The sequence below is a fragment of the Canis lupus genome, chromosome 22, assembly GCF_011100685.1.
Source record: "Canis lupus familiaris isolate Mischka breed German Shepherd chromosome 22, alternate assembly UU_Cfam_GSD_1.0, whole genome shotgun sequence".
In the NCBI taxonomy this organism is placed as follows: Eukaryota; Metazoa; Chordata; class Mammalia; order Carnivora; family Canidae; genus Canis; species Canis lupus.
Window position 1 is genome coordinate 46,646,172 of NC_049243.1, and position 20,143 is coordinate 46,666,314.

Below are 20,143 nucleotides of genomic sequence, written 5' to 3' on the forward strand. Positions count from 1 at the left end.
CCTGACTAACTCCAGTGCTAGCTGGCTGGACTCATGAAGGCTCTGGTTTCTCCCACTACTTCCAGGGTCCGAAGGTTAAGGACGTGCATCAGTCCTCTAAAACCAAAATGCAATGAGAGACAGGTGATAGGAAAAAAGCATAAGGTAATTCCCCACTCCTAAATAGGCAGCTCTGCACTACTACTCACACAAGACCTCTCCCTGGATCCAGTTCCTGAATCATTTTCTTCCAGGTTCCACACTGATTTTATTTGACATGCTCTGATTTGTTTGTGCTAAAAATGTCCAGAGATATAAACAACCTCAAGTATTTTCTTGTCCTCTTTAAAGGGACTTAGAGGAGCTACAGCTCATGATCACATGGGCAAGGAATAAAATGTGTCACAACTTGTGCAGATCACTATGGACCAGCTGGAGGAGCCACGGGGGTTTTATTTCCTGAATAACCTGCAGCCCTTCTAAATGGGCGAAGTGTCCCTGCTGTGAAAACTTTCCCCGAAATCTACCCAACCCTCACTCCCTCTCTTAAACCTGTTTTCACTAATCCTGCGCACAGAATTTCTGTCCTGCTGAAGCTTACAGGCCAGCAGCTAACAACCACTCCACTGCTGTCTATCGTATTTACCTTCTATAAAATGAAAGCTATCATTTTCCCTAAGGATCCAATTAAATAAAGAGAAAAGTCTCATTTGGGCTACTGTATTTCCCAGGCTTTCCTACATTGTCCTACTTGTCCCAAATTGATAATAAGATGAAATAAACATTTAATCAATTGAAGTTTGATGAACGTAGACAATTGAATTAAAACTGAATATCTGAACTAAAGAATTATATTCACTAAATTTATCTTATAAATACTAATTTTTAGAGTAGTTTTATGCTTCCAATTTTTCTTTTTTTTTTTTTTTATGATAGGCACGCAGTGAGAGAGAGAGGCAGAGACACAGGCAGAGGGAGAAGCAGGCTCCATGCACCGGGAGCCCGATGTGGGATTCGATCCCGGGTCTCCAGGATTGCGCCCTGGGCCAAAGGCAGGCGCCAAACCGCTGCGCCACCCAGGGATCCCTATGCTTCTCTTTAAAAGTAAAATAAATTCAGTTTGATTTTTCTTCTGTTTGGCCCATGACTAATTTGTGGATAAATGCTGATGAACAAATATATGACTTTCTAATTTTGTCCTAGAGTAGTTTTTTAAGAGAATGAATGAATGAATGAATTTATTTATTTATTTATTTATTCATGAGACAGAACACAGGAGTGGAGGGGTGAGGGGGATAGGGAGAGAGAGGCAGAAGCAGGCTCCACACCAAGCAGGGAGCCCGAGGCAACTGGATCCCAGGACCCTGAGAGCATCACATGAGCTAAAGGTAGACACTAAACTGACTGAAACACCCACCCGAAAATGCTCTAGAGCATTTTTGAAGAATTTTTTTGACCTACAAAAATAGATATACCCTGAATTCTACAATTTCAAATTTCCTTTCTGATTTAAAGATTTAAATTTATTTATTTAAATTATTTATTTAAATTAAATTTAAAGATTTAAACACAGATTTAAACTCTTTCTGGTAATTCTACTCTTCTGGGGAAATGTCTCACGTTCCTTTCAGGTCCTTTCTAGAGGGTGGAGTCCCTGGCTTCTCAGCCCAGTCCCATGGAGCTTCCCTGCTAAACAACAGACCTATTAAGGAAAGACAGTTTCTAATAATGCAACAAGTACAGGTGTTTAAGGTTTAGAAACTTTAGTTTTCACATCAACAAATGTCACCAAGGTCTCTCCCAGTTCTGTATTCTAAGACACTTGAGAGTATTCTAGCAAAATGATAATAGAACTGTTTTGCACAAAAGCATGTATTTGCTTTAAAGTTATTATTTGCATTTTGGCAAATACTAAATTCAGGACAGTATTTGCCTTTATATAAATCAGTTTGTATTAGTAATTTAATACTTACCTAAAAGGATCATAAGCACTCATATCAATACGAAGTCCATTTATGAACAGACAGGCATCACCTGGCTGAATTTCAAATCTATCATGAAGACCCTTGAAATAGAGCAGGGTAATAATTAACCAAATCATATAACAACAGTGATCTATGACAGAAGTCAGCAAACTTTCTGTAGAGTCATATAGTAAATAATTTAGGCTTTGCGGGTCACATCATCTCTATTGCAACTACTCAACTCTATATTCTTGTGGCGTGAAAGCAGCCAGACAACATATGAACAAATAGGCATGACTATGTTCCAAAAAAACTTTCATTTCTAGGGCAGCCCCGGTGGCTCAGCGGTTTAGCGCCACCTGCAGCCCAGGGCGTGATCCTGGAGACCCTGGATGGAGTCCCATGTCAGGCTCTCTGCATGGTGCCTGCTTCTCCCTCTGCCTGTGTCTCTGCCTCTCTATCTCTCTGTGTCTCTATGAATAAATAAAAATAAACAAATAGACAAATAAACAAATAAATAAATAAAATAAAAACCTTTCATTTCTAAAAAACAGGTAGCAGGCCAGATTTGGCCTGTATGTGGGTAGTAGCCTGCCCACCCCTAAGCTAAGTGATAGAAATCTCATGATAGGTTAGAGATAAAAATACCTGGATATTTTGGTTCTGCAATATATATTACAGTTCTAATTCTATAACAATTATTTACCTCATACATTGTGTCTGTAGGTGCACACACACTTAGAATTTGATAGTTGCCACACTCTTATTCTTTAATATCTCAAGACTCAAAACTTTGGTGTATTTGTAAATATCTGTTGAAGATCACTCTAAATTTATAAAGGCTTCCATTAAAGCAGTGTTTCAGTGTTTACCGTTTTTTCATTTGGTAAATATTCCCTGAACACCTGCTGTGAGCTAGAAATCACTCCAGGCACTAGAGCAATAACGAAAGTAAAGAATAGAATGTTCTTGCCAGTACAGCATAGTTATCAAGATAGTGGTGAAAGGGGTCAAATTAATTAATTAATTAATTAAATTAATTTTTAAAGATTTTATTTATTCATGAGACATACACAGAAAGAGAGGCAGAGACATAGGCAGGCAGAGAAGCAGGCTCCATGTAAGGAGCCTGATGTGGGACTCGATCCATAGACTCCAGGATCACGCTCTGGGCCAAGGGCAGGCACTCAACCACTGAGCCACCCAGGCATCCCCAAATTAATTTTAAATCTTAATCTTGCTATTTAGACGTGGTAAGAGCTGAACAAAGTTACTTTTTGCTTCAGTAGGTCTCCATTTCCTCATCTGGAAAATGGAGTACTTACTTCCATCTCACAGGTGATAAAGTATAAATGTGACATATATCCGTGTCTAGTCACATATGCACCACTGACAAACGAAGCTTTTATTATTACTATTATTAGGGCATGCAAATTCATTTAGAAGGAAAAACAATTTCAAAACAATGCATTTTAATGATGCCACATAATACATGACCTAACAGAAGTTTGTATAAATTATTCTAGAAAGACAGGTGAAGCAACTAACAAGAAGAGCTGCAGAGGAGGCTTGGCAGCGGTAAATTTTTCTGTATAGTTATCACTTACAACAGGTGACATAGAGAGAAGGGAGAGAAAGAACTAAATTCGTAACAGGACAGAACATATTTCCACTTGATTTATACTGAATACTAGCAAGAGATTAAACTCTAACACAAGAAGATTCACAGGTAAAACTCTGATTTATCTTTAGTTATTTCTCTGCCTTTCTATCAAACACTTATTCTAATAAATCTTCATTCTAACTTCAAAATCTACAGCTGCTTAATGAACTCATCGCTTGTTTTCCCAAAACTTGCACTGAACCCTCATACACATTGTCTTGAGCTCTCTCCAGCACCTCATTCATTTCAGGCATCTCAATGATAAGGGGAAAGTATATCAAGCACACAGATCTATACTAAATTGCTAATTCCCTCAAGAATGTTGATGCCAGGGCAGCCCGGTGGCTCAGTTTAGTGCCACCTTCGGTCCAGAGCATGATCCTGGAAATCCAGGATCAAGTCCTGTGTTGGGCTTCCGGCATGGAGCCTGCTTCTCCCTTTGCCTGTGTCTGCTTCTCTCTCTGTTTCTCGAATAAATAAATAAAATCTTAAAAAAAAAAAAATGTTGATGCCAGCCACAGCACCTTGAACGAAGAAAGTCAAAAAAGGGTAACCAATTGAACTTAGTGGATTTGATTGCTGAACTACTACTATCTACTGGAGACTGGTGCTGACAAATTCTTTCTCATTCCTCTCAGAGGAGTAAGCCTTAAATCCTGGAAAATTACCCTGAGTGTATGATTTAAGGCAACTTTTTTGCAAATCAAGAGGTTAAGACTTCAGTTTCCAGCAATATAATGAACCAGAGATCCTGAAATCCTCCTACTGAAAACAAAACAAAACAACAAAAAAAAAAACACCAAAAAAACCCCCACCAAAATGCTAGATTAAAATATTATTAATGCTCTCTAAATAAATAATTTAGTTTTTAAATGTAAAGACTTCATCTAAGGGCAGAGAAGTGGGAATAGGAGTCTAAGGATATAAGCAAACACGGAAGGTCGTGCCCCAAGGAAATCTTGAGCTTCCTAGGTAGCCTAAAGAGACTGGGGCTTTGAGGGTTGATCTTGGACAGGAGGCAAAGCCTTGGGCCCCCTTACAGCAAGGACAAACATCAGAGATATCCTTGTGCACACAAATGAGTGTTACACTCACAAGGAAAGGTGACCTAGAAAAACAAAATGCACTGCAGAGACACCACAGAAGCTTGCCTGTCTCACCTTGGATCTTGGTGAGGGAAGAACAAGTTTTCAATAAAAATTCCTGGACTCTTTCATCTTCGAGCTTGAGGCTTAATTTCGTAACATTATTAAGGTCCAAAAGACATACAGAGACCTTTTATCTGAAGTGGAGTTAAGCTGGAAGTACTCTTTGGCTTTGAGCAGAAACAAATACAAATTCCAAATGAGAAACAGAACCTCAAAAAAAAAAAAAAAAAAAAAAAAAAGGAGGGAATACATTGCAACATCTCTCTTTAACAACCAATGGAGCCAGACCATTATATGAAGCTAAAAAAAATTCCAGCTGAGTGGATCTCAGAAGACTGGCTGAGTTTTATAATGGTAAATTTGTTTATAAACATCTCTGGAGGCCCCTAAGCTGAAACTGCATCCATCTTGAATTTAAAAATTGAAGTCAGATATATCTTAATGTAAGAGATTTTCTTTTCCAGGATGACTAATGAGAGAAGATAATATTAAAAAAAAAGTTTTACAGAATAACATTTGGAAAGGATATTCTTATTTAGGGATTTTCTTTAGAATTCTAAAATTTTCACACCTTCCAAGTAATTAGAAAAGGCATGAGCTTTTATTTAGGTTAGGTATAATCCTTTACTTGGATTTTGTATTTAAATACCTGCATTTGGTTTATTAATATCTGATTAAAAAAAATTCTGAACTTTGAAGGGAAATTTACTATACTTTGGAGTGAAAGCAGTTACCTCCTCAATAAAATCAAACCAAATTCACTTATATAACTTCAGCACGGTCGTATTTTCTGAATCATCTCTGCATGCATTCAAAGTCAAACCATACAAAAACCCATACACAGAGAATTCTCATGCTCATTCCAGTGCCTTTCACCTGGTCTCCCAGCCCTTCGTGGCCCATAGAGGTGATTGGGTTTTTTTCCCCCCTAGTTTCTTTCTTATTTATCCTTCCAGTGTTCCTTTATGTAAACAACTTATACAAACACATATCATGTTGTCTCTTTCTTTCACAAAAAGACTTACTGCCTGCACTATTGAACTTTGGAATTTGCAAAATCTGGTGTTCCAGTTTAACTCTGATCTACATTTCTTGTAAGGAGTGAAGACAGATCATCTTTCTACATATTTAATGACCACTATTATTTCTTTATTGTGTATAAACCTTTGATTTACATGTTGTGTGGGAATCGTACTCTTTGGTGTGCATGGATGAGATGCCACAGCAGTGACATACACCCGGGATGTGTATATGCCTGGTCCATGCTCAGAAACACTGCAAGGGACACTCCGGAAATGCTGGCCTTCTGGTCACCACCACCCTCTTCTCTAGGGTTGGAACTCCAGTTTTGCTTTGTTTTTTAGGTACCACTCACATACATACCCGACATGGTAGCAGATAACATGGACTACTAGTCCAAATGCATTTAGCCAAGATTAATAACATGAAAGCCATTACCATCCTTGTCTTTCTCCTAGCATGCTCTGAGGCAGACAGCTAACCAAGATGATCACAGACACCATGATTATTTAGTTTACTGATTAAATTCAGATTTCTTGCTCTGAAATCAAAGCTTGTTTCAAAATTCTTTCACGGACTCCAAATGGAAGAGAGGTAGAAAAGGTGATGGCAGTGGTGGCCCCAGTGGTCCTGAGCAGCTGGAGCCAGTGGCCAGCACTGATGAAGAGTGACACTGCATGACGGCATGAACAGTTTGTGCTGGTGCCCTCCTGGGGTAGGTCCCTACCGTTCATAATTTTTCAGAGTATTCCTGGCTATGATTCTTTGCCTACTTTTTCCACATGAATTGTTAGATTCATCAAGTATCAGAAAAAAAGGAGCTCTTGGTATTTTTATTAGATTCTGATTGTATCTATAAATTAACTTAGAATTGACTTTGTTGTAATCTTCCAACATAAGAACATGGATGTCTTTTAACACACCCATAAGGATTGTTTTCAATTTCTTCCTTATATAGGCTTTATATACTTGCTAATAAGTTTATTACTAAATGCTATTTCTGTTGCTATTATAAATGGATCTATTCTTTCTTACATCTTCTAACTAGCTGTTTGCAATATATGGAGCCTATTGATATATATATATATCAGAAACAAATATAAATATATATATAAATATATATATTAAAATCATATAACTTATTATCTTTTGTTGTGGAGTAACACATGTCCCTCTCCAAGTTCAAATACTGAAGCCCTAACCACCAATGTGACTGTATTTAGAGATAGACTTAAGGGATGCAAATAGGGTAAAATGAAGTCATGAGGGTAGTGCACTTCATATGCATAGAGGAAGGCCATGTGAAGACACAGCAAGAAAGTGCTGTGAAAGTGGCTGAAAGTGGCTGTCTACAAGTGGGGAGAGAGCTCTTACCAGAAACAGAATCTGCCAAGAGCACCATCTGGGACTTCCAGGCTCCCAGACTATGAGAAAATAACTTTTTCTTGAAGCCACCCAGTCTGTGGCAGCCTGAGTAGACTAACATACCTTTGTTATCTCCAGTTTTTGGATTTTTTTAGCTGATTCTCTTACACCTCATTTCCCCCAGTATTTACATTTCTAATACATTTCTCTTGACTAATAATGTTGGCTAAGAGCTAAAACAATAATGAATTACAGTGCCAATAATGAGCCTCGTCCTGTTCCTGATTTTGGTGAATGTGCCCCTAGTACTTTTCCTCTAGTAAGATGCTGGTTTTTAAGCCAAGATACACACAAATACACATATACACACTTTTAATCACATTTTTAAAAGGTATCACTGATTCCCTTATGATTTCTTTGAAAATTTATTTTATTACGATCAGAAAGGTCTTGAATTGTAGAAAATGCTTTTCCACATCTATGGAGATAGTCATGCTACTTTATAACTAATATCTAATTGTATAATTATATGAACAGATTTCTTAATATTGAACCATCCTTGCATTCCTTAAACTTCATTTGATTATGATTTATTATCCTTTTAATTTATTAGTTTTACTGTTTTCATCTTTTAATGTATTAATTTTTAACCTTTATTAATTTCTTCTTTCTTTTGGTTTTATTTATTGCTCTTTTCTTCACCTTTTAGATCCTGTATTAATTTTATTTTTATTCTTTCATTTTTACTGATCTAATATTTTAAGGCTTTTCTCTGAACTTTGTTTTGTGCCCCAAAGATTCTAGTAGTTTGTTTTTATTTTTTTAATTTTTATTATTTTCTTAATATTTTATTTATTTATTCATGAGAGACACAGACTGAGAGAGAGAGAGAGAGAGAGAGAGAGAGAGAGAGAGAGAGGGGCAGAAACATAGGCAGAGGGAGAAGCAGGCTCCATGCAGGGAGCCTGATGTGGGACTCGATCCCGGGACTCCAGGATCACGCCCTGGGTCAAAGGCAGGCGCTAAACCACTGAGCCACCCAGGGATCCCCTAGTAGTTTGTTTTTAAACATCATCAAGAAATACTGCAATTTTGGGCACCTGAGTGGCTCAGTCAGTTAAATGTCTACTCGATCTCAACTCAGGTCTTGATCTCAGGGTCATGAGTTTAGGCCCTGTGATAGGCATAGAGCCTACTTATAAAAATATAATGCAATTTTGATGTGCATTTTATTTTTTCTTCTACTTAAGGGTAAATAGTTTTAATTTCCCAGCGAATAAGCCCTTTCTCCTGATTTTGTTATCAACTTCTAGTTTGACTGCACTGGGATAAGAGAATTCTTTTCTGTCATATCTACTTTCTAGAATTTTTTTGCCACTTCATAAAAACTTGAGAAAACGTATATTTTCTCTATTATCAAGAAACAAAATCTATTATATCCCTGTAAGACCTAACACATTGATAACGTTGCTTGGTTGTCAATATCCTATTTTGAAAATTTATTTTCAGTCTTCCTGTTGCCTCTCCTTTTGCATAGCCCAACCTTTCTCTACTCATTAGTAATTAACTATGTACTTTTAAGTATGTTTAGGCTTCCACCGCTGGATTTTTCAGCTTTAATCCAATCTGCTGATTCCCAAGTACCTCAGTGAAAGTAATCAGCAAGTTTATTCTATTTTCTACCTCCCTCACTACCTGTATTAGTTGCAATATTGTATCATGTCAGAGCACGTGCTATTTACATACCACATAATAACTCTTTCCCTCATCCACATTTCTGTTTAGCTGTACAATAAACTCATTCAATGGCCACCAGGCAGTTATTCTGCTTAAGTATCTTCAATTAGTATTTGGTCAGAAGAAATTCCTCAGAAAGCGCTCTTTCCCTGAATTCTTATTGTTCCACATTTTTGTGGCCTGCATATGCCTATCCATCTGAAAGTAAAGTTGAAGGACAGCTTTTCTTTCCATGAGTATTCCCCCTAGGTAGAATTTTACTGTCTCCTGGTGTTGAATATTGTTTTTGAAAATTTGATGCCAATCTGGTTCTCTTCCCCTATAATCCTTATTGCTAAATGCACAAATAATTTTTTTTCCTATAGCCTTTGTTTTGATGACTCTTGATCAATTTTCCCAGTTATAGTGTACCCTTTCAATAATGTGGGTTCAAGTCTTTTATCTCAGAAAGTTGTCTAATTAAAATTTTAAACATTTGCTCTGTCCATTTCAGAGATTCCACTACAGGAATGTTGGATTTCCTTTACCTGCCTTTTACTTACCATTTTTCTTGAATCCTTTCTATTTTTGTTTTAATTTCTTTGCATTTCTTAATTCTATACACTATGTCTTCTACTGTGTTTTCTATAAGGTCAATTCTGCCTTGTGCCATTTGTAATTTTGATTTTTATTTCTGAAATGGCTACTTTGAATATCTTCATAAAATCCTTCCAGTACTGACTTCACATCCTCTGGCATCTGGTCATCACCCCCTCTTCCCGGCCGACCTTCACAGTGAGTCACTGAATTTCTGCATCATGTGTTGCTTTCTCAGCTTCCTTAGCTTATCAAGCTTGATGAGCTTAATGTTGTGTTGCAATCTTTCTCTGCTTAGTGAAGTTTCTTCATCTATAGTTCTGCTCCTCCTCTCCATCTTTTACAGTGAGTTCTTTAGATGAATGTAGTTCTACCTTTCTGATTAAGCATTATCTGAATCACATATATTTTCTTGCACCAGACATTAGCAGGGGAGATTGTTTTAGAGTAAAAGAGGCAAAACTAGCCTTCCAGGTTTCCTGGCATGAAGTTTCCTTATAGCGATCGACAGTTTAAGCTGGGTTACCCAATGGAGACAGTCTTCTTTAGATTCTCAAATATTAACTTGGCTCAAAGGCTCTTATGACTGGGCACTTCTTCTCTTCTCTTTGCCACCAAAGGATGCTACAGTTATCTCCTGGATGAGCTGTCCCCCTCTAACTAGCTAGGTTTTCTTTCTTTTCTTTTCTTTTTTCTTTTCTTTTCTTTTCTTTTCTTTCTTCTTTTCTCTCTCTCTCTCTCTCTTTTTTTTTCCTAGGTTTTCTTATATCTGTCACTTCCATGCACTTTGCATGACTCCTCTCTCCACCTCCCCCGGCAGACATGCCCTCTCCTATTTTAGTTTCACCAGCCCATGTTGTGTTCCAACTGAGTGGAGTCCTCTCCTCTAAGGGTGAGTACTTGCTGATGATTTCTGGGGCTGTAATTCTGGGATGTCTGCCACATTCCACTTTTCCTCTGCCACACGATTGTAGCTTTATGCTTCCGTTCTATTGGGGCTGGACATTTTTGACCACACACAAAATTTAGAGTTTAAGGTTTTTCCCTTCTGCTAGTTTTGCTGAAAATGTTGTTTCATTCTTCTTGTTTCTATGTATGATTTTTAGGAGAATAAATGGGACTATTTTGAATTGGGCTGCAGCCATCTTCCTATTGGAACCAATCACTATATTCTTAACAACAAAATGTCAGCTTAGGCCAGCTTTAATTCAAAATATGATAGAACTAAATAAAATTAGCCAAATCCAACCTCCCTAGCTAAGTTGATAATAAAATGCTGAATTCCACAAATAATAAAGATATTAAAATTCAAAAGACCCAAATAATTCCTAAAAACATGAGGAAACACAGCAAATACTAAGATTGCAGATAATGTTAATCCTAGGTAATGTAAATAACAGATCTTTTTAAATGTAATATTAGGATAACTCTTTCTGTAATAATTATATTTCTGTATTTTCTGTAATTATTACATAATAATAATTATTATAACCTTAAACTTGTCATTTTGACTACATTACCACTAGGTTCTGTCATCTTGCAGTTGTAAATATTTACAAAATATGCTCACAGATGATTCTAATCTGAATCATATAAGTACATTTTACAGAAGAAGTTTGAAGATGATGATTTTCTCAAAGTGAGTACCAGGAACTAAATCCAGAACTTCCGCCTGTTCTTTCTTATTTCTCTAGCTATTTTATCCCTTCAGTTCTACTAACAGCCCTATAATCATAGTTTCATAGAGCAACAGAAATTATTCTGAATTTCTTTCAAACATAGAAACATTGTTTTATAGTTTTAAGAGCGTAAGATAAAATACAATTTAGCAAATGGGAAAGTAACATGTGGAATTTAATATAATTGATATTACTGTGACCAAGTTTTTGATATAAAGAATTCCCAAATCTCAGTGGCTTACTAGAGGAAACATTTGCTTCTTGCTCATATCAGATATCCATACCTTCAAGTCATCTTTGGTTCTAATCCAGGGCTTTTTTCATTTCAGGCAACAGACCAGGAGAGCAGCCTCTATGAGGGACATGCCTCGTGATAGAGAGCAGAAGTAAAAAGGCAAATGAACCACAAAGCTTCTGCTTGCATGGATGTGTGCATCTGTTCATTTAATATTAGCTAAAGCAAGAAGTGACAGGGCAACAATCAACATCAGAAGGAAGTGAATATTTGTGAACAAGAACATAAGAACATAATCCATATCAGTATTTCATGTTTTACCTCTGCAAATGTATCAATCAATGATCTTAAATTTTTAAACAGTCCTTCCCTATGACTTTCTATCTACGAGCAATATCATACCTTTTGGTCATTAAATATTATAGAGAAACTAATACTGTGTCTCCCACTTTTCCAGCTAGCTACTGTCTATTTCTTGAGTTATCTCTTGCCTTCCTAGAAGGAAATGAGACCACCTATGTCATTACAGCTCAATTACTGGGACTGAGAAGGGAGATAACCTGAGCCGATGTCACTTAACTATTACAGGAAATTCTTGCCCAGGAAGATAAAGCTATAAATGAATAAATAACCATTTGCTTCAGGAAATTCTTGCAAACAAATTGTTCCAGGCAGATCTAGAATAGATCTGCAAAACAGTCTGGTTTGCAAATCTGAACAGTTACCTAATCTTGGCAAAGAGCTTGCTTATAAGTTTGCTCATCAAAACCATCACTTTTGTGTTGACCAATCCTAAACTACTGGGTTACAAATTCCATCCAATCCCAAATAATTCCCCCTATCTTGAAAGACCCAACTCAAACCACTTGAACAGAAGCCATAGAACCTCTAAGTAATCTACTATAGCATCCTTCTTTTGAGAGTAAGATTCTACCAAAGTGGTGTTCTCCCCTACTGCAGTAAGTTATTAAAATCAGCTTTGCTTGGTCAACAGGTTTTCTGTTGGTTTTCATAGAAGACCTGACAGTCTACACTAGATTCTTCCTATCCTACCTGGTTTTATTAAATGCATTTCTCTAAATTTCATGTTATTCTTCTGAAAATAGCAGTCAAGAATTTTGAGAAGAAATGAAACAAGATCAGATTTCTTAATTTCCTTGAATATCTTTGCTTTCTAATCACCTGGCAAGATGCCTGGCCCTTGAACAAACTCAGAGTGCTTATGAAATTTATCAGGAAGGAACTATGTATCAGAGCAAAAATTCTGGTTCTCTACCAACTCTGTGGCCCAACAGAAATCACAGGATTTCATTTTATAAATTAGGATATTAATAACTGTTATAATATACACATAACATTTAAAAAACTGTTGCTAAACACTGAATGTATTACAGATAACATTTTAAAATTCAACAGTTTTCAATTCAACAAATGTTTTTTTTTTTTTTTCAACAAATGCTTCTGAGGGAAAATGTGCCATACCAGGCACCATATTCATTCAAGCCTTCAGATTCAGAGTTTACTGATTCCCTCAATTCTATCACCTTTCACTTCCATACTGCTTCAGTAGCCAGCTTTGGTCATCACCCTATGGTCAGGCCATTGCACTTGTCTACCTATGAAATTTTCCAATGCAGAGATCTGGGCCTTCAGATCTTCCAATGACCTCTCTTTCATCCCCATTGTATTCTTTTTTTAACATCATAAGGTCCTCCAGCCTTTCAACCCAAAATCACTACTTGGAGAAAAGCTCTGATGGCCACAGCACCCACTTTGGACAGCTAAATGAGCAGACTGGGTGAAGCCACTCATATTCTAGCTTCCTTCATTTTTCCTCCCTTTTCTTCGCTATCCTTTCTTCTTTTCCTACTGCAGGTGCATTATTCAAACAAAATTCACTGTGAATACAGGAACTTTCATTTAAAAACAATCCACTTTGTTCCAAGAATGGTAAGACCCACTAGGAAAATTGCAGGGAAGAGTAATACTACAGCTAGTTTTGGAGGATAAAAATAATTTGTTAGGTGGTCAGCGAGGCAAAAAATATCCTTCACATGGAAGCTAAATGATGGCTCCCAACACCCAGGCTCTAGGCATGAACAAGGCATCTACTTCTTCACTATTACTGTTGGAGTTGCTGGTCGTCATCAGAAGAGCTGACGTCTATGGATTACAGACTGTCAAGAACTATTTCTGTCTTGTGGGACAGGCACTGTTGGCTGGCTAAGGTAACCCACTTCTCCTTTGCTTGCCTCAATTACTAGAAAAGAACATGACTTTTCTGGCAGCTCTTGAAGCAAGAGATAGCCGCATGGCAAAATTCTGGTCAGTAAGATGAAGTAGTCTGTTCAAGTATTCCTGGAAGGCTTTAGAGAGGATGAATGTGGCTAATACCATCTTCCTGCCCCTTTCTGCTTTGAACACAATAAGAAGTCTAGAGCTGTGGCAGCCATTCCATAGCCATAGAAGAAGAAAATCATGTCTGTAACCACCTACTTTGAGACTTTTTTTATGGGAGAAAAACAAAATCCTACTGTTCAGGGCCCTGTGCATCTGGTTATAATTCTTAAAGCCAAGGCAGTCCTATGTCATTAAGTTGGGCAGTGTCCTAAGCACTTCACAAATACTAACACAGACAGCTAGGATCATTTGGATTCTTTTTTTTTTTTTTTGTAAAGATTGTATTTATTTATTCATGAGAGAGAGAGAGAGAGAGAGAGAGAGAGAGAGAGAGAGAGAGAGGGAGAGGAGGCAGAGACACAGGCAGAGGGAGAAGCAGGCTTCATGCAGGGAGCCCGATGTGGGACTTGATCCCGGGACTCCAGAATCACGCCCTGGGCCAAAGGCAGGTGCTAAACTGCTGAGCCACCCAGGGATACCCCCTCATTTGGATTCTTAAGGTAATTTAATAGACCAATTGGCAGAATCTTACCAAATTACTGATCAATTGTGACCTATATGCCGTAGGATTCTAACAATGTTCCAGTGGTCCAAACCTGACTCAAGCCTCATAAGCTTTTAAAGCAAACCAAATATGAGAAACATAGTTATAACTGTTAACTCATAGCTTTATTCTTTTTTTTTTTACTTAAAGGTTTTATTTATTCATGAGAGAGAGAGAGAGAGAGGCAGAGACATAGGCAGAGGGAGAAGCAGGCTCCATGCAGGGAGCCTGACATGGGACTCGATCTCGGGTCTCCCAAGCTCACGCCCTGGACTGAAGGCGACACTAAACGGCTGAGCCACCTGGGCAGCCCTATTCTTTATCTTATAAAGAAAACCATACTATGTGGACAGAAGGTCTAGAGTACAGGGTGAATGAAGAAATTAAACAAAACATATGTTAGGAAAGATTGGCTAGAATCACAGATTGTAGGCTATATAAAGTAGACAATCTAAAAATGGAAAAACCCAAACTATTGTAATAACCAAAAAAAGCACAAATTATCATTTTTGTTTTCGTATGAAAAATGAAGATCCAGAAAGTCTAAAATAGCGATAGTGTAGTAATTAAGAAAAACTTCAAACAAACCTTTTGATTTTCCTGTATTTCCTCCCTCATAAGTTGATTTACAGCAATTCTGGTCAGAGATCTGGGAAAATAAATACTGATATAATTAATTTTTCCTAATGTTTAGGACTAATCTTTAATTCAGTGAAATATAATAGTCTAGATAAGAATCTAAAAACTTGAAATGCTTCATGACCAAAAAGTATACATTTCCATATGGCCGATTTGACAACTGGTACCATGGCTTTCATTTGACAAGGGTGTTCAATTTAGATGGATTACAGACTGTCAAGAACTCATGTACACTCTGGGTGATATACAGAATTGCTGAATCATTATATTGTACATCTGAAACTAATACAACACTGTATGTTAATTACGCTGGAATTAAAATAAAAACTTAATTTTAAAAAAAGCTCATCTACACTAACTGTATGCATGCAGTAATAAGTACTATCAAAACTTATTACTAGACACTTACTTTTCAAATATACTTGATGGAAAATGCTATTTTGTGCTATTTGGCCCATATAGAGAAAGTTCATATGAAATTACCAGTATCATGATATATGTCAATGCAAATGGGCAATTTTCAGAATTCTTGTACACAAAGATTTTGGTTAACCTGGGACCTCTACCAAAGTATGCAAGGTCTAAATGGCTCTAATACTGACTTCATATACTCACTCTTGAAGAACTTATAACTCCCCTATAATTTAAAAACAGAGATGTTTTTTAACAAGTCTATTAACTACATTTATTTGACTTGATAACTCCTAGCAAAATTAGTTACACATTTGTTAATTTTATGCAAACAAAATGATTGAAAAATTAAAAGACTGTTAATGAAAAGTTCTGTTTTAAAGTAAAACGTGAGCAGAAAGGTGTATCTTAAAACAACTCATAAGTATGTGATATCTCCTAAAATTTGGGCATTTGGGAGAAATTACAATGGATACTTTGATAATACAAATTTTTCATTCATTTGGCAAATATTTTATCATTTACTGATTGTCTATCAGGTGACTTTAACAATATGCTCAAGCTTATAAGTTAGCCAACTTAGCAGTGTCAGCACAGTTTGCAATATTTTTAATGACCAACCACAAACTAAGAGCAGAGTTTAGCAACAGATCCCTGAATTACAACTGACTTACTGTCAAAAGAGTGAATAAATGGTCTTCCTAACACTGGAGTTATTTTATTTGTATTTGATCTAGTAATTTCAGAAACAGCAGTGTATCTAAATATTTATATATACGTGCATATTTCTATTTTAGTATATAAATACTGACTTCTCAAATTCTTGGCTGTTTAAAATTAACACAAAGAGTCACATCAATATATTAATTTTTAATCTGTAAATAAGTTGACAAACCTATTTTCAGGGTCCCATGGAAAGGTTCTTGTGATCTTGTGGCCAACTATGTACTATTTATCTTACAAAGGAAAGAATATCTAGATTTAAAATTCAGTAATGAGTACTGTGGATAAATGTACAAAATAGTGTATGAGACAAGGAGAGGCCTAACAATCACCCACAGGCTATGATGTGGCCAGTGTAGAGATGCTCTCCAGTTCCCTTCAGAATAACACTGATGCACTTATCACATGCTCTGAATCTTCGATATAAGCTAACTTATTTTTTATTTCACTGGTTGCTTATAATTTTATATCCTGTCATTCCTAACCAGACTACAAATGCCTAAGACTTTTGTTATTTTGTAAAACTATGATTACTTTTACACATGCAGATGTATTATCTATTGCACTACAAAATAGGTTTAATATAAAATCATTACTTCTGGAAGCAATTTGATTAGGTATCCTACTGACAAAAAAGCATTCCACAAAATATTCCATAAACAAGACATTACTACCTATTTAGAATCTGAAAGGAAGAGAAGAACATGAGCTACTCATACTCTGGGCATAAATCTATTTAGAATAATACTTTTCATCACCCCTACCTAGAAAAGAGAAAAATATTCCATCATTATTCATTACTTAAACAAGTTTTATCCTGGATTTCCGTATCACTGTTTATGTTTAAATAATTTTAATAAATTATTTTTCCTTTCTATTTGACTCTAATGTAAGAGTTCTATCTTGCAGTATACACACGTATGGACAAGCCAGTATTTTCCTCTGATAAAAAAAAAAAAAAACCAACATACAGATTAAAAAAATACCCTGATTTCATTAACACTATATCATATAGCAGAATTAATTGATATCACTATGTTAAAATGAAATCAGCTATTTTCATAAAATTTATTTAATGGAAAGAGTTCTGGTTATACTCAAAGCAATGAACTTTAACATACCTGGCTTTTACGGGGAAGTTCTGTGAAATGTCTTTCATTAATTTTATGGCATCATAAACTGGAGTGGACATTATTTGAGAAGCTGCCTGAAAACTAAGATCTGGGAAAAAAACATAATTAAGGAATCTAGCATAATGTCAGATCTTTATAGGTTTTCCATGTAATTTAAATAATTTAGTCAACATTTCTTGCCATGTATTTATAAATAAGACATGTTAACACTCTTATACTTAATATTCTTCAAAAGTTTTAAATGGAAGGCTATCACTTATGTCCAAATAAGGTTAAGTTTTACACTTTTATGAAGGACTAATTATCATTTAATATGTATTGTTTTCCACAAATTACAGTAGAGCTTCAAAAAGAGATACAGGAAAAGAAATGCTGATGCAAAGCTATTTTTTTCTAAGGTTGAATAAAACATGCAACAAAAAGTTTGATAATAACAACAAAAGGAAAAAAAGAGCTTTGAAGAGCCTGTTCTGGAAAGAACTTTAAGATCCAATGTGTTCAACTCAGTATATATCAACATTCACTTTCTCTTTCAACATGTTTTACCTTTATGCTATAATAAAAAAAATCTTAGACTTAGTATTTGCCCGATACTACAGTTCTTTGGAAAGAAAACTGGCTTATGTAGTCAGTCTCCAGTATGTTGGATGCTGTAGCTGTAAGTAAGTAATCTTACTTGGTCTCGTTTACCTTGTCAAGAGTCTGACAAGATTTTATTTATTTTTTAATATTTTTTAAAGATGTATTTATTTATTTATGATAGACATAGAGTTTCTTTCTTTATTTATTTATGATAGAGAGAGAGAGAGAGAGAGAGAGAGAGGGGAAGAGACACAGGAGGGAGAAGCAGGCTCCATGCCGGGAGCCTGACGTGGGACTCGATCCCAGGACTCCAGGATCGCGCCCTGGGCCAAAGGCAGGTGCCAAACCGCTGAGCCACCCAGGGATCCCCCTGACAAGATTTTAAACCTGAACTATGTTCGTTACCAAAGAGTGAAACATACTGTTTCTCTTTAATATTTCACCATGGGTAGAATCCCAGCTCACAACATACTAGTAAAATAACCAGTTTAGCATAACGTGGCTAGTTTTATTTCCACGTTCTCAGTGTGGTAAATTGGGTTGGAGTCAAAGCTTAGGAAGAGATGTTCTTAGCACAGCTTCCCATGGGATAGAGAGCCTAATGATCAAGGTTCAGTTCCAGCTCTGTATCACATTCTAGCTGAGTAACTTTAAATAGCATTTCCACAATCTACTCTAGCATGTTTCCAGCTCCAGCATCAGTACTCATTAATATCTCCTAATTGCTAAACACAATAGCCATTTTTCAAGGCTAATCTTACTAAGATCTATTCGCAAGAGGATCACTTCCTGCAAAGAAAATATACTCACTTTCTAGTCAATAAATGGTGTCAGGAAAAACTGGGCATTCACATGCAAAAGAATGAAAACAGACCACTATCTTACTTACACAATACACAAAAATCAACTCAAAATGGGTTAGATTCAAATTTAAGACCTGAATCCACTAATTCTGAAAGAAATTATAAGGGTAGGCTCCTTGACATTAGTCTTAGCAATGATTTTTTGGATTTGACACCAAAACCAAAGGCAGGAAAATGAACTAGTGGGACTATATCATACTACAAAGCTTCTGGACACCAAGGAAATAATCAACAAAATGAAAAAGCTATAGAATGGGAGAAAATATTTGCAAATCATATATCTGATAAGGGGTTAATAACCACAATATGCAAGGAACTCATATAAACCGGTGTAGCAACTACAGAAAACATTACAGTGATTCCTCAAGAAATTAAAACTAAAACCCTCATATGATCCAGCAATCCCACTTGTGGGTATATATCCAAAGGAAATGAAATCAGGCTTTCAAAGAGACACTCCCACATTCATTGCAGCATTGCTCATGATAGCCAAGGTGGAAACAATCTAAATGTCTGTGGCTGAGTGAATGCAGAGAGAAAATGTGGTATATACATACAATGGGATATTATTCAGCATTAAAAAGAATGAAAGTTCTGCCATTTGTAACAACATGGTGAACCTGAAGGACATTATGCTAAGTGAGAACAGAGAAAGGCAAATACTACACAGTGTTGCTTATATGAAAAATCTAAAAAAAAAATTCGAACTCGTATAGAGTAGAAAAGTTGCTGCCTGGGGCTGGATGGAGGAAAGAGGAAGAGGTTGGTAAAAGGGTATACATTTTTAGCTATAAGATGAAGAGGGTCTGAGAATCTATTTTTTTAAAAAGATTTTATTTATTCATATGAGAGACAGAGGAAGAGACAGGCAGAGGGAGAAGCAGGCTCCCTACAGGGAGCCCAATGCAGGCCTCGATCCCAGGACCCCAGGATCATGCCCTGAGCCAAAGACAGATGCTCAACCACTGAGCCACCTAGGTATCCTGAGGGTTTGGGAATCTAACATATACCGTGGTGACTAGAGTTGATAACACTGTACTACATAATTGAAATTTGCTAAGAGAGTAGAAGTTAAATGTTCTCACCAAAAAAATTTACCTGATACGCAAATACTTCACTAAATATTAATGAATACTCGATAAATGGAAATCAATAAAAAGGTATTGCTTACTTTCTCTGTCTTGGAAATCTACTTCGTTTGGCTTCTATATAAGGTGCTCTCTATTTCTCATCATTCCCCACATCATCTTCACTGGCTCTACTTTCCACCCCTGGGTGAGCTGCAGCACCAATCATGTACTGATTGGTCACTCTACACTACCGGTTAGCTCCTCTTCCTTTTTAAGCCTTTATGCTAAGATGTTCAGCTTTTTCAATCCTCTCCTTTTAGCCTACAGACTTTATGTTCACCCCACTAGTGCTAGTGGACCTTGTCATTTAAGGATGTCCAGTCAACTTAAGCGGTCCTTTTAACATCAGTCT

General features: G+C 36.5%; 1 protein-coding gene across 3 annotated transcripts in view; it reads right to left on the reverse strand.

Annotated features, from left to right (window-relative positions):
* Positions 1–20,143, reverse strand: part of UGGT2 (UDP-glucose glycoprotein glucosyltransferase 2) — a 184,336-nt gene that overhangs the window by 109,735 nt on the left and 54,458 nt on the right. For all 3 annotated transcript variants that reach the window (XM_038569879.1, XM_038569880.1, XM_038569881.1), the window contains exons 9-11: positions 17,205–17,304; positions 14,899–14,959; positions 1,953–2,044 (exon numbers count right to left, since the gene is read on the reverse strand). In XM_038569879.1, coding sequence (XP_038425807.1) covers positions 1,953–2,044; positions 14,899–14,959; positions 17,205–17,304 — 253 coding nt within the window. The remainder of the gene's footprint in view (positions 1–1,952; positions 2,045–14,898; positions 14,960–17,204; positions 17,305–20,143) is intronic.